The following is a 13747-nucleotide window of genomic DNA, read 5'->3' as shown; positions in this document are numbered from 1 at the left end:
ACAGGAATGGCTTAACATTTGCCTTGATTAAATTCTAACCCCTACTGGACCCAGAAATTTGGGGGCATATGGTACCCACAAACCCCTAACAATATGTTAAAACTGAGTTTGCTAGACTTGACAAAAAGGGAAGTTACTGCTTAAGAATATTTTACTCCTATTTATAGTTTATGATTATTTTAATACTGATACTATATTGTACACACACACACACTCTCTTAATGCCTTGCTAGCCTAATCCTGTTTACAGTCATACCTCTTGTTATGTTTGCTTCATGATATGTTTTTGCAGACACGCAAAATGACATCACGTGCATGTGCAGAAGCAGCGAATCGCAACCTGTGCGTGTGCAGACCCAGGTTGTGTTCCTTTCAGGTTGCGAAAGGGACTTTCTCCCAAGTGTGTGTGTGTATGTAGTGTTTCAGCCTTATTTATCCAATCTTAGTAGTTAAATGATAAAACTGAGTGGATTTGTAAGCTACTTTAGTGCTTGTTTGTGAGAACTTTTCCCTGTCTTTTTTGTTGCTTTCCTTTCTTCAGAGAAGTAGGAGTGTTCTTGTAGTTAAAAACATATTATAGTGGCAACTCCTTTAAAAGGAGGGGGCAAAACTGCCGGTTAGAATATCCAAGATACGTATTAAAAACCACATTCCTGTGCCTTGTTTTGTTTTCGGTTTCCCAGCTTTGAAAAAATGTTCAAGTTTTGGCTTTTTGTTTCTTTGCCAAAAAACTTATGTTAAATTTATGTGGTGGTTCTGCTTTGCAATTTCTTGACATTAGTGTAATGTGCTAATTTTCTTTACAAACTTCAAGGTCAAGTTTGATGACAATTGTATTTCACTTTGTTACTCTGTTGTCCATAGTAACATAAACCTGTATAACCTGCCCAGTAAAGTCCTTGTAAGGTTAAGATACTGATCTATGCAGAGATAAGCTTAAGCCTATTAATTTCTGTATGGGCTCAGAGTGTAACTCTGCCTCATTCTTTACTGCCTGTGCCAGAGTAGATATAAATCAATGACTTGAAATAATAATACATTAGATATTTTTATTTAAATTGGATAATTAATTGCTAATAATTTACTGCTGCATTTATAGTATATGTGTGCGTGTGTGTGTGTGTGTACACACACACACACATATAATACTGAGACAAATTGGTTATTTGTGTTATTTTTCTTTTTAATTACGTGAGTTTATTGTTACTATTAATAATTTTTTTATTATTCACCCTTCATAAGATCCCAGGACAGATTACAGCATTAAAACACAATATAAAACCACTTCCAACCATAAAAATAAGGTGGGTCCTAAAAACATACACCTCAAGTGTATGAATTTACTGGCAGATGATGCGTATTTGTTTTTCAGTTTCGAAACTGCTGTGAGAGCCTTGTATGGATAGCAAAATGAAAGATTTTAAAATAAATGTTTAGTTGCAAACTTCGTTGGTCTATAAGGTGCTACTGGACAATTTTTAAATTTATTTCGACTCCGTCAGACCAACATGGCTACCTACCTGAATCTAGAAGTTTTAATTGTTAGCATGATCGCTTAGTGTGCATGCTTGTTCAGAAATGACCTTGAGGCTGTTACTCTTATATCTGCAAAGTTGTGGATAAAAAATAAAGTTAAAGAGTGGGACCTTTTGGTAACCAGATATTAATTGCCAAACTGCCATTTTTGCTGTTTTATTCTGTTAAATCTGATTGTGGCCTTTCTATTTTGTCAAATTTTTGCATATTTAGAGAGGAGGAGATATAGTGAAATACCTTGTAAACCGTTATTTTTGTATTTGTGGCCAGGCAGAGGGAGGATATTGTTCCTTATGTATTATTTTGTTCCCTTTATAATTTCCTTGGGAAAGGTTTTTGAAAGAAATTATTGAGACAATTTTAAGGTTTTTTTTAACAGCATTGAGAAAACCTGTTACTTATTGGTTGATGTATTAAAAATGAGGTTTCCGTAAAATACTAAAATAGATTAATATTACCTTAACTTTCTAAGCATCTGGGTGAGTTTGTCTAAGCAAGAATGTTTTTAGTAGGCACCCAAAAGAGTACAGTGAAGGCGTCTGCTTGATCTCAATAGGCAGAGAGTTCTAAAGGGCAGGTGCTATCACACTAAATAATGAAGTTCTTACAAATACGGAAAGGGTACAGTGTAGAAGTGCCAATTCCACCAATCACAGCAGTTACTTTAAGTCCAGCCCAAGATACTTTGCTGTCTGAGGCAAAGGACAAGATGTCCTCAAACGGACTGGCAGTTGAATCTTAACTTCAACACTGTCAATAAAATAACATTCTCCGGTGCACCTGCAGGCAGCAGGCCAAAGATTGCATTTTGGCTCCTTGACTGTTGAGCTGTCGAGTGTCACAAGACACTGTTCTATCCCCAGTGCTCTTTAACATCTTTTAGTGAAAGCTTTCTATCTTGCCCAGGCCTTGCCAGACAGAGGTTGGATTGTATTTCGCCTCCATACAGTGTTTACTCGGCTATGGATTTGTAACTGTATTTTGCATTGGAAACTGGATCTTATTGTGGTTTGCGTATTTGATGAGTTTGTGTAAGATACTTACCTATTTCAGTTTGAAGCAGTATATAAATAAATAAGGAAATGTTTTAGGTTTGGTGTTGCAGGCCTATGGGACACATTGCTTGGATCTCCAACAAAGGGGAGTGGCCGGGGGGGGATGTAAGAGAAATGGCTGAGAGTCTGCCACTGCGATTGGTGCTACTTTGGAGCATTTGCCAACTGGGACAATTGCTTCACCCCCTAGTGATAGGCCTCCCTCTTTAAATTGGCATTTTCAGTGATGATTTTAAATAGCTTTGATTTTCATCAGCTCACCCCAGGCTTTCCCTATGGGTTCATCTCCCACAGCCTCTCTTACCATTCACCTCTTTCATCTGCCTAAATATAATCTCTTCTGCGGTGGCTCTTCTGCTTTTGTATTTAGAGGGTGAGGAATATTTAGCACTTGTAATCACAGCATATGACAGATGCTACTATAGCCTTGACACCTTACATCATTTCAGTGGGTCAGCATCTTAATACATTAGTCATAACACAGCAGGAGCACTTAGACTTCTTAACATATAAATGACCAAGTTCTGCTTCTGTGCAGCCTATGAGTGTAGTATTAAAATGTTTTCCAAGAACAGAAATAGAAGCTCTATGAAGCAGTTTCTCATCTGAATTTAAGAATGTGTAGGATATTTGATATTCTAAATATATATATCACACTGATCCGGTTATTATCCACACCGCTGGATTAAGAAAAGGAAGATGGAACAAACAGTTTTGAGAGAACTTGGTTCCTTCTTGCTAATTACATGAAGCGTAAGCATAATCTGAACCTATTTAAAACTTTTTCACTGCTGGTATAAATTTGAGATAACTGGAGTAAGTTTGTAATGGAATGAAACAATAAGCGAAAGGTCTGCATGTTATGCTACAAATTATAAAAAGGTAAATTGTGTATATATGTGTATTTATGCATTATATGAAAAAAAAAATTGAACTAGAGAATTCAATTATAAGATTCGGGTCTTACAGGAAGAGGGCCTTCTCGGTAGTGGCACCCGCCCTATGGAACACCCTCCCACCAAATGTCAAAGGACTTTTAGAAGACACCTGGAGGCAGCCCTGTTTAGGGAAGCTTTTAATATCTGAAGGACTATTGTATTTTAATATTTTGTTGTAAGCCACCCAGAGTGGCTGGGAAAACCCAGCCATATGGGTGGGGTATAAATAAATTGTTATTATTATTATTGTTATTTATTATTATTATTATTAGTGCAAATACATTGTAATAAGTGCAAATCCTTCCTTATGTAAAATCATTTTTCTAATAAGGACGTAAGTTGAGCTTGCTATATCGGGCCACTGGCCCATGTAGCCCAGCTTCCTCTTCTCACAGTGGCCAACCAGATGCTTATGGGAAACCGAAAAGCAGGACCTGAGCGCAACAGCACCCTGCCCACTTGTGATTCCCAGCAACTGGGCATTCAGAGGCATACTGCTTCCAGTAGTGGAGGTAGAACATCTTGTCTCATCACAAAAGAGAGCTGTGATGTCATGGTCTTCTGTCCCTCTGATGTTATACCACCGCTGAACTGAGTAAGCTATTTTCATGTGTATTTCAAAAGCACAAACTGGTACTAAGAGACTGAGCCAATGCTATGCTGCATGGAGCATTGTGTGGGTGTTGGAGCTATTGTTTGATTTTGGGAGCAGACCCACCCTTATCGTCCTTCAGCAATGAAGGAACTCATTCAAGTAATTCAATAGGATTTTTCATCAGGGAAGGGCTTTGGTCTTTTGAACTTCAGCAGCGCCCTGTGCAAGACCCAAATTTGGCATACACCCTGCCTCTCGCCTTCCGTTCTGCTCAATTTACTATGTCATAGTTGCAACGCCCTGCTGTACCCCATAGGCTGTACCCCATAGTCCACTGTGGCAGAACCAGTCGCCCTGCCCCGAATCCACCTCTGTTTTCATGGTTCTTGCATCCCACCCTACAGCCTGCAGAGAACCTCTGCAGCTCCACATTCTGATCCAGTTTTATATAGGAACTGAGCAGAGGGGGCAGGTTTCCCCTTGCTTTCAATATGCAAAGTTTGTGAGTGTTAACCAAGCCCTATTTACTTCATGTAAGACACTATGATAGTAGCTGCAGTGCAAGCTTTTGCTTGCACCACAGGCGCATGTAGAGCAAGAAGCCCATTCAGTAAAAAATGTGAGAATATGGTCAAACATAGTAATTTGAGAGTAGCCTTTATTCTATTTTTTGTGGTTCAGTGGCCAAATCTATAGCTGCATTAAAAGTCAACATAATATAAAATTATAATGTACTGCAGCCATAAAAGAACCTGACTTCTAAATATAGCTATTTCCTCTGGGTAACAGTAGAGCAGAATTTTTTTTTGTTAGATGTGTTAAGGCAAGCCACCAGTGGGCCTTCTAGTTGAGTGTGCATTGGAGTGCAGAAGAGCTAAGCAAGAGTTGAAGTGGCTTATATTACCACTAGATGGCAGTGTTTGTCTCTGGACTAAGGCTTACAGATCCTAAGGTTGCATATAGGCAAATCTGAATTTCAAAATTTGTTTGATACTGTATTTGTAAGGAAATTTAACTTTAATAGTTGCAGCTTGTAAATTCAAGTTTTGGGAACTGATTTCAGGCACTGTATTCTTTAGTAGAAAGTACTGCCTTCATCTATTTTTTGGACAGAAAAAAAGACAGCTGGCATTCTAACAAGAGTCCTCATGTACTATAAAGAGGTACAATGCCAATTGTGGTGATGTTTCAGTGCAAAAGTGTTAAAGAAATAGAAATAACTTTGGCTGCAATCCTAACCCATTTTCCTGGGAGAAAGCACCACTGAATTCAATAGCACTTGCTTTTGAGTAGATGTGGTTAAGACTGCACTGTTAGTCTCTCGTGCTTATTTTTAGTACTTGATGTGTTTTTATATAAAATGTTTGGGTTGCTGGTTCTTCAAGATCATGGTTACATTTTGGGAAGCACACACATAATTTACATGACGTAACTTTCAGGGACAATTCGAGAATATAAGTTATTATGCATGTTAATGAATGAGCTTTAAATGTTGACATTCAAACATAATTAAAATGTATCAGCTTTTTATCTTTTGCGCATTGCTTGCTTCAAAAGTGGAAAAGGATTATGCCTGCTAAAAGAAGATAATAATGGCAATGTGTTTTCATTGAGGCATTTCTAACTGATATGAGAAGCTATGGCTGCTTTACAGAGTTGAGGGCTGTTAATGAAATGCTGCTCAAAAAGGAAATGGCTGAGGTTGTTATATCCTGTTTTTGTATGTCCTGTGCTGTCCTTTTATATTTATAAAGGACTTGCACATTTCTTTTTAAGAATACAAGCTTAATATTGCAATAGCTGCATCATCATCATCATCATCATCATTATTTTCAGTTTGTTGCAAAATGCTGTCATGGATCAGAACAAAAGCCTACTAGTTCAGGATTCCTAACTCAAAGATTGAGGAAGTAGAAAAGAAAAATGACCAGTTTTTACATAATCCATATTTCATCATTTGCTTTTAGTTTCTTTCAGATGTCATTTCAGCATGGCAGTAAGATTTATTTATCTAGAACACCTTTCCTCTGCTTTTTTCAGAACGACTTACAAAAAATAATAGTTCAAATAGAAGTCATTTTCTACTCATGCAAGGGCTGTTTTCTCCTACAACATTCTAGCAAGAGATATAACAGTGAAAACAAATGTAGAGGTGTTGTTCTGCTTCTGCCGAAGTTGCACAATTAAAAGCAGAAGAGCTACTGTAGAATCTGTGCTGCTGTTACTGTGCTGCTTCCAAGCCATTGCAGACCAGTGCAGTTGCTGTTTCTGAAATCAGATCAGCATAGAATGCAAATAAGACATATTAATGACATTATCTATATGGTCATTTACAAAGAAGAAGTTTGGCTGTTCCCTATCTCGTTTGGCTTTCAATCTAACAACAGCTATATAGGGTACAATCCAATAACCCTTCAGCCTTTCATAAGTCACAACCTCACTTGTCCCCAATTTCTCTGGAAGATTCCTCCGGAGTGTGTGTGTATGTGTGTGCAGAGGGAAGGAGTGGAAGTCCTGTTTGTTGTGAGAAGAAGCTCTTTGTGCAATCAGGCTGTCACAACTGGATGTCACCCATAGGAAACTGCCAAAGAAAGGGGATGGAAAATAGAAGCTGGCACAGACAGCTGAAGGCAGAGCTGTAGCTATGGGGAACTAGCTGGGCTGTGTGTGTGTGTGCGTCCAAATGCCCATGGTGGGGTGCCAAATTGGGTCTTTGACCTGGGTGAAATAAAGCCTAGCTTTGCCCCTGGTGAAGGGATATGTGATTATTTCAATTACACATACTTTGGCTTCATTACAATATGGTATTGGGACTATGGGGTTGTTCCAAAGGCTTCTAAGAAAGTATGAATTTGGAAGTGGGATTTGTAGGAAACAAAGGAAGTGGTTGCACTGAGGCATTCTGGGAGGCAGCTCCAAGCAATTAGAGGAGTCAGGGAAGAAAGGTTGCAATTGTTTCAAGGAGCAGGAGACCTTCCATGAGGTTGGTGGAGCTGGACAAATGAAAGAGATCTGTTGGGATGTAAGAGCAGAGATGTTTCAGATGGGGGGCAGGCAATCATGGAGGGTTTTGAAGGTATTTCTTTGGCGTGTATATTGATGCTTTAAAACTCTTCAGGTGCTTTGGGTGATTGTCCTCTTAAGGGATTCTTTTTTTTCCATGAGTCACTTGTTTTTGTTTGAGTGTCTCTAGAGGTTTGTCAGGAATCACAAAGGCCACAAGACACTCCTTTGCTACTATTAAACACTCCAGCAAAATTGGAGCTGTTGTGTGAAATGCATCATGACCCAAGGCTCCACAGATAGCAGGCAATAAAGTAAAGGGACCCCTGACCATTAGGTCCAGTTGTGGCCGACTCTGGGGTTGTGGCGCTCATCTCGCTTTATTGGCCGAGGGAGCCGGCGTACAGCTTCCGGGTCATGTGGCCAGCGTGACTAACCTGCTTCTGGTGAACCAGAGCAGCGCACGGAAATGCCGTTTACCTTCCCGCCGGAGCAGCACCTATTTATCTGCTTGCACTTTGACGTGCTTTTGAACAGCTAGGTTGGCAAGAGCAGGGACCGAGCAACGGGAGCTCACCCCATTGCGGGGATTCGAACCGCCGACCTTCTGATCGGCAAGTCCTAGGCTCTGTGATTTAACCCACAGCTCCACCCGCGTCCCATAGCAGGCAATAGAGCACCATAAAATGGCTGGTGGAAGTGTGAGTAGAGGTGGGACCACCACCACCATAACCGTTCCTGGTTTATTACAACAGAAATAGTTTTAAAAATGCCATGCATAAAAGATTTTGCAGGTGTTGTTGCCTCCAGTGAAGAAGAGTTTTCTTCTTGCATGTATCTCATGCTTACTTTTATTTCTAAACACATCCAGCAAAGGTTCCCCCCGGATCTCTAGGAACAGCTTAGTAGCTATCACTGTCTGGAATTGCCTCTAAATTAGTCATATACCATATGTCAGTTTCACCCAACTGCTGCTCCTTGCATTTTTCTAAATGGCCTGAAATCAATCTGCAAGAACCAAAAAGAGAGGTGAGATACGCGTAGAGAGTGGGGAGAAAGCAATTATCCCTTTGGATTTTATTTGAATTCAGTTGCAGCTTGCTTTCCTTGTGCTGGCTGACACTTCAGCAGAGACATGCTGTTTTGTTTAAAACGTTTGCGTTTTTTTTTCCTATGCCATTTCCCTATTGGCCGGATGGGGCCATCCTTCCTGCTGTGGCTGCTGATGTCAGACACACACTCACACCCTTTCTAAGGCTGCTGCTGCAGAGACTTCTCAGCACGACCAGATAGGACCCGACCAGTACGTACACACAGCTCTGGTGGGGGAAACCCAGCCCTCAAGAACGATCAAAGGTGGAAGGAAAAGCCAAGACACATCCTGTCTCTCCCTCAGGGTGCAGTAATGCTGAAAGGCATAACATCAGCTTTAGTACAGTGAGGCGGGGAGAGAGAGCCTTGTTTACCAGCCTGGGAAGGAAACGTTATAAACCCTTTGTCTTGGAAATAAGCTTTGCATCTTTGCTGCCGTTGATCCCGTGTGCTGCTGCTGCCGCTGCTGGTGACATTAACATCTGTGGACTATTTCATTTATTTTTACTTCCTCCCCCACCTCGGCTGCTCTAGGAATGTCTTGATGCAACTGGAAAGAAATTGTAGATTTTAATGCATTTCCAGTGGATGTCTCTCCATTCACTATGACAGCATTTTATGTTTGAGACTCCTTTGTGTATGTGTGAGTGAAAAATCACATGATCTCAGTTTGAAGCAGGAAAACTGGAAGAGAGAAGAAATTCTGCTTTTTCCCTTTTTTTGCTAGATCAGCTTCCTAGATGGTGGCAGTGGCAATTTCTACATACATTGTCAAGCACACATACTACAGTGTGCAGTAGACCTTGCTGATTTTTTCAAAAAGATATAAAAAAAGATTCCCCCCCTTTTTGTTGTTGCTGCAGTTGGGGTGCACTGTGATTACGTTTCTCCTAAATTGCTGATTTGCATTTAATGTGAAGGAATATGCTCATGAAGGAGTATCGGATCTGTATGCCTTTGACAGTTGAAGAGGTAAGTGCAGTAGATGGTAATGCTTAGCGCTTTGTTTTAACAATTGTTCCCGAATGTGACTGGAGTGGAGAAGAGTTAATAAATGACCGTGGTGTTTTATTGGGTTCTTTCTACTATTATGAAATGATTTTTCCCTCCACTCTAGTTCATGGAGTCGTATTTCTGTTGCGATGGAAGGAAAGTGCATGCAAGCAAAAAGTAAATATACCAATTTACTGTGTCATCAGAGTTCTGATTGGCTACTAAGCTTTGCTAAGAACACACATGCAAACATAAGCAGGTACACACACTTTGAGCAGGACTGATTTGGAATGGAATCCATGTGGCAAGAATTAATCCAGTGATATTTCTAAAAAATAAAAATGTTTGGTTAAGTCATCCTGTTCTCAAAACGTGCTCCTTGCATACTTCAAATTTAGATGTGTGATAATTTTTCAAAGTTTCTCCTATGTAAAGTAGCATTTGTAAGTGAGCTTCAATTCTTCTAGTGAAACTTTTAATGTAGCCATTCCGTTGTTGATATATTTTACTAAAGCACAGTGTATTTTAGGTACTGAGTGTAGCACACACATATTTAAATAGAAGCACACATATTGAGAGCAAATGGCAGACAAAGGCAAAACAACATTAAGTATGTTGATCATGGTAGTTTTATACTCGGAAGGCAACAAGACTTCAGTACATAAGCTACAGCTTTGATGAATGTTTATATTTATTGGAGTAAAGTTGTGATGTTGTACATGCAGTGAACATCTAAGTTCCCCTTTGTTTTCAGATTCATATTAAAATGTTATGCTTGTTGTTTTAATTGCTATTCAGTCCTTCTCATGGAAGTTTATTTTCCGTTTCATCTTTTGGCAATGCGCAAATACATTCATTTTATTTTTGTTAAAAAAAAATACCTGACAGTACTGTAGTCCACAAGGGGGAGCTTTGAACATATTCTTCCATAGAACTTTGTTCCCATCTTTTGATGCAGAAATTTATACAATAGTGGTAAGAATATCACTAGTAGATTGTTGCAGGTATCTTTTTCTGTAAAAAATAAATAAACATAGCACTTGCACTCCATGTGTTTCGGAAGCCTGCTTGGACTATCTGGCATGAAACATTTCGGTTGTTGCACTAGAAGCAGTGAAATGTATCAAAAGTACCACATTTCTGCCTGCCTTGTGTAAAACGACTACAGTAAAGAGAAATACAGTTTTGAGGTTTCCTGTGCAATCTACTTTGTACCTGTATGTATTTGCTGGCTACATAGTATTTCGTACATCTGCAGAGAGTGAACCGGTTGGGAACTAGCAAGCTCATACTGTGTTTGCTGGAGGTACATGTAATTGGTTGTTGTGTTGGTTTTTCCTTCAGTAGTTTCTTATCTCTTCCAGCCTTCTCAGCAAAACCAACATTCTAGTGTTTAAAACAGGTTTGCAAATAATTCCAAATGAATTATTAGTCCATAAAAACCCCCACTGCGTATCTGGGTTAGCCATTTGTGGACATTTACAACCTTAAAGCGACCCCTGCTCACCCCCCCCCCATTCCCATTTTCAAAAGTTTCTATGCCTAGTAGTTTGAAGAGAATAGTTTTGCATGAGTCAGAATTAAAACCCTAGGTGTTGTGTAAATATCTGAAAACCTTTGATGCCTCTTCAAGGGCAGCTTATGTAGACCTTTTAAGTAAGTATTTCTGTAGTGCCATCAAAGTATGTCAAATGCAAAACGATCTTTTAACAAAGATTTGTGGATGTGCATTGGTACAATTTGCTGCTACTTTATACTGTGAATAAAATTGCAATCCGGTGGACACTAACTTGGGAATGAGTCCTATTGAACTTAATGGACATTACTTCTACGTATGTATGTTAGTCTATATTTGTGCATGCACACGAAAGCTCATACCAGGAACAAACTTAGTTGGTTTCTAAGGTGCTACTGGACAATTTTTTTTATTTTTTAAATATATTTCACTCTTATACAGTATCTGTGCTGAGCTCCCTGTCCCAAACAATTAAAATGAATTAGTAATTATTGGCTATCTGCAACAAGTTATGGACAACTTCGCATATAGGCATTGAAATTATACATACAGATCCGAACAGGATGCCACCCTGAATGAGGAAAAACTTAACTTCAATAACAGTTAATTTTAATTATATTACTTGGAAGTTTGTGATAGTGTTTCTAGAAAATAACCTAGTTTAAAATGATATCTGAATGTAATACAAACAAAGCCTACATTCTAACCACTTAAAACTGACTATCAAACACACTGCGGTGATTCAGATGTGACATCAAACAGTTTGACATTATGCATAGCTGGATTATTGGGTTTCATTACTGCCTCTCCCTCCCTTTGTTCCTTGTTCTTGCACTTCCTGCCTCCTTTCCTGGTTTGAGATAAAACTTAGTTTGAAGTTTTGGTTGGCAAACTATGGTTTGTGCTTTCTCTGCAAAACAGAATTGGAAATTTGGTTTCTAGTTCTGTTTCGCAAGGCAAACCCAGTAAAGTTTTCCAGTTTGGATAAAACTGGCAAGCTGGCTGCCTGAAACCAAGGTACTGGGCAGGGAAGCCCTATGCATGAAGGGCAAACGGAAGCACACAAACCTGGGCCTCACCTTTGGCTTGTGCATATAAAATCAGATCATGGCTTGATGAACCAAGATGCATTTTAAGATAGGCTTATGATAGAGCTCATGTATCTGAGCTTGCTTAGTGTCCTTACGTGTGTATATATATATATATATATATATAACGGGCCAATTGCTTCATCTCTACATTGTGTAGTAGAAAATACATGTTAGTTGCATAAGAAGCAATTTTGGATTATGCCCTGGTAATATAGAAGTTAGTTAGTTTCAAAAGCAACCAATTTGTATGCATTTTTTGTTCAGTAAACATTTGATAGAAAACTTGATTTGAATTAGCCTGCCTTGGAGTGTGTTTCTTGAGGGCTCTGAAATATGTTCCTCTTCTGAGACTGTAGCCTAAGTAATCTTGGTAATGTTCTTTTTAACTATTGTCGTTTTGTGCAGAAAGCAATGGTAAATGTACAAGAACATTGTGTGATTAAGATGTTAGCAACTAACTGTTGCTTCCCTTGGCTTCATTGCTATCCTGTTACTTTCCTTTAGTTTTTTAAAAAGGCTATGAGCATATGACCTTTAAACATTCATCATCAAAGGGGACTTTTTCATTGAACAGTTAATATATTTGTTCAAAGTCTCATGTGACTTGAGTGAGTTGAGTAAAATGTCAGAATCCCATCTTCAGTAGTTTTGTGGTAAAAATTTCCGTTATGAGTACAGTTTTTTTCCAATGCATGCAGAACTCTGATAAATCATATCTATTATTCAAGTCTTCTGAGTGCCTATGCTCATGTAGCCACAATGATGCCATTTGTGTGCAAGAGACAGAGATCAGCAGGCTCAGGATAATCCTGAGATCTGTGGAAGTACAATAAAAAATAAATAACTGGGGGGGGGTGAGTTACAAAACCTAATGAAAACTGAGTGTGCTCTGGGGCCATGGAATGCTAGTTGACTGTTGTGGAATAAGAAATGGGAGAAGTGGAATGGAATACAGTGAACAGGAGGCTCCCACACGGCAACATTTTGTTGTAGGTCCCATTGCCTATAGGGCTAGGCAATATATCAATATATCATCCAAAACTGGTTTGAAGTCCATATCGTGATACTGGTTTCATAATTTTTGACCTGGCAATAAATCGCAAATCGTGATGTGTGTGTGTGTGTGTGCGCGCGCGTTATGCAAAAATCACAATTTGGGGGAAAACCATGAAGCCAGCCAGTGCCTCTACATAGCTCCATCCTTATTTCAGACATTGTGATATGTTGTGATGTTGAAAACCAGGTATCGCCCAGCCCTATCTTAGCTACTTACACATCAGCAAAAAACTTAATTGCTCTGTTCACAGGCCCACTAAGCCAAACCAAGACACAAATAAGCAAACATGCAGGCCCCTGGAAAGAATGACTTTGCTCTTCACTGGTCATTATGCTGCTGTGCTGAACCAAACCAAACCACAGTTTGACTTCATATGTCAGCTAATGCTTGGCTCATGGTTTAGCTGTTTACCAGGCAAATCACGGGCTGTAATCAAGGTGTGCCCTGTGGTTTGTCCTCTTGAGCAGCCCACGTTTGGTCATTTGCACCAGGCCATGATTTGGCTTGGCTTGGTATTACCTGAGAACGAAGGCAGATCTTGCAAAACATGTTTTTTTGGGCAATCTTGCCAAGTGGATGACATATCTCATTTAATTAGTTCACTCATCGCTATTTCAGCTGAACGAGATTGCCCACCTAAGGCTGAAGACACTCCAGTTTGTAAGCCTGAGGCCAGTTTCTTTTTCAAAAAATACAACCATAATGAATGTTGCTCCTATCTAGCTAGTAAAAAGAACTAACAATTGTTTACAATATAAACATTCCCTGTGGTATAATTTAGTATTGATTTTATGGCACTTGCTGAAACATCTGAGTATATATTTGCCCTAAGGAGTTGATCGTTCCTGGTTCTTAAGCAAGAGCATGAAAT

General features: G+C 39.3%; 1 protein-coding gene across 3 annotated transcripts in view; it reads left to right on the top strand.

The window, feature by feature from the left end:
• Nucleotides 1-4148: 4148 nt before the first annotated feature.
• PITPNC1 (phosphatidylinositol transfer protein cytoplasmic 1) overlaps nt 4149-13747 on the top strand; it is a 132898-nt gene continuing 123299 nt past the window's right edge. For 2 of the 3 annotated variants that reach the window (XM_083490453.1, XM_083490455.1), the window contains exon 1: nt 5143-9191. In XM_083490453.1, the coding sequence (XP_083346579.1) occupies nt 9144-9191 (48 nt within the window). In that variant the 5' untranslated portion in view covers nt 5143-9143. Of the gene's footprint in view, nt 4284-5142; nt 9192-13747 lie in introns of those variants that run through there. The other variant, XM_083490454.1, reaches the window with a different exon arrangement.

This window comes from Podarcis liolepis (assembly GCF_965112155.1).
Source record: "Podarcis liolepis genome assembly, chromosome: 2".
Lineage (NCBI taxonomy): Eukaryota > Metazoa > Chordata > Lepidosauria > Squamata > Lacertidae > Podarcis > Podarcis liolepis.
This window is presented reverse-complemented; position numbering and strand designations above follow the sequence as displayed.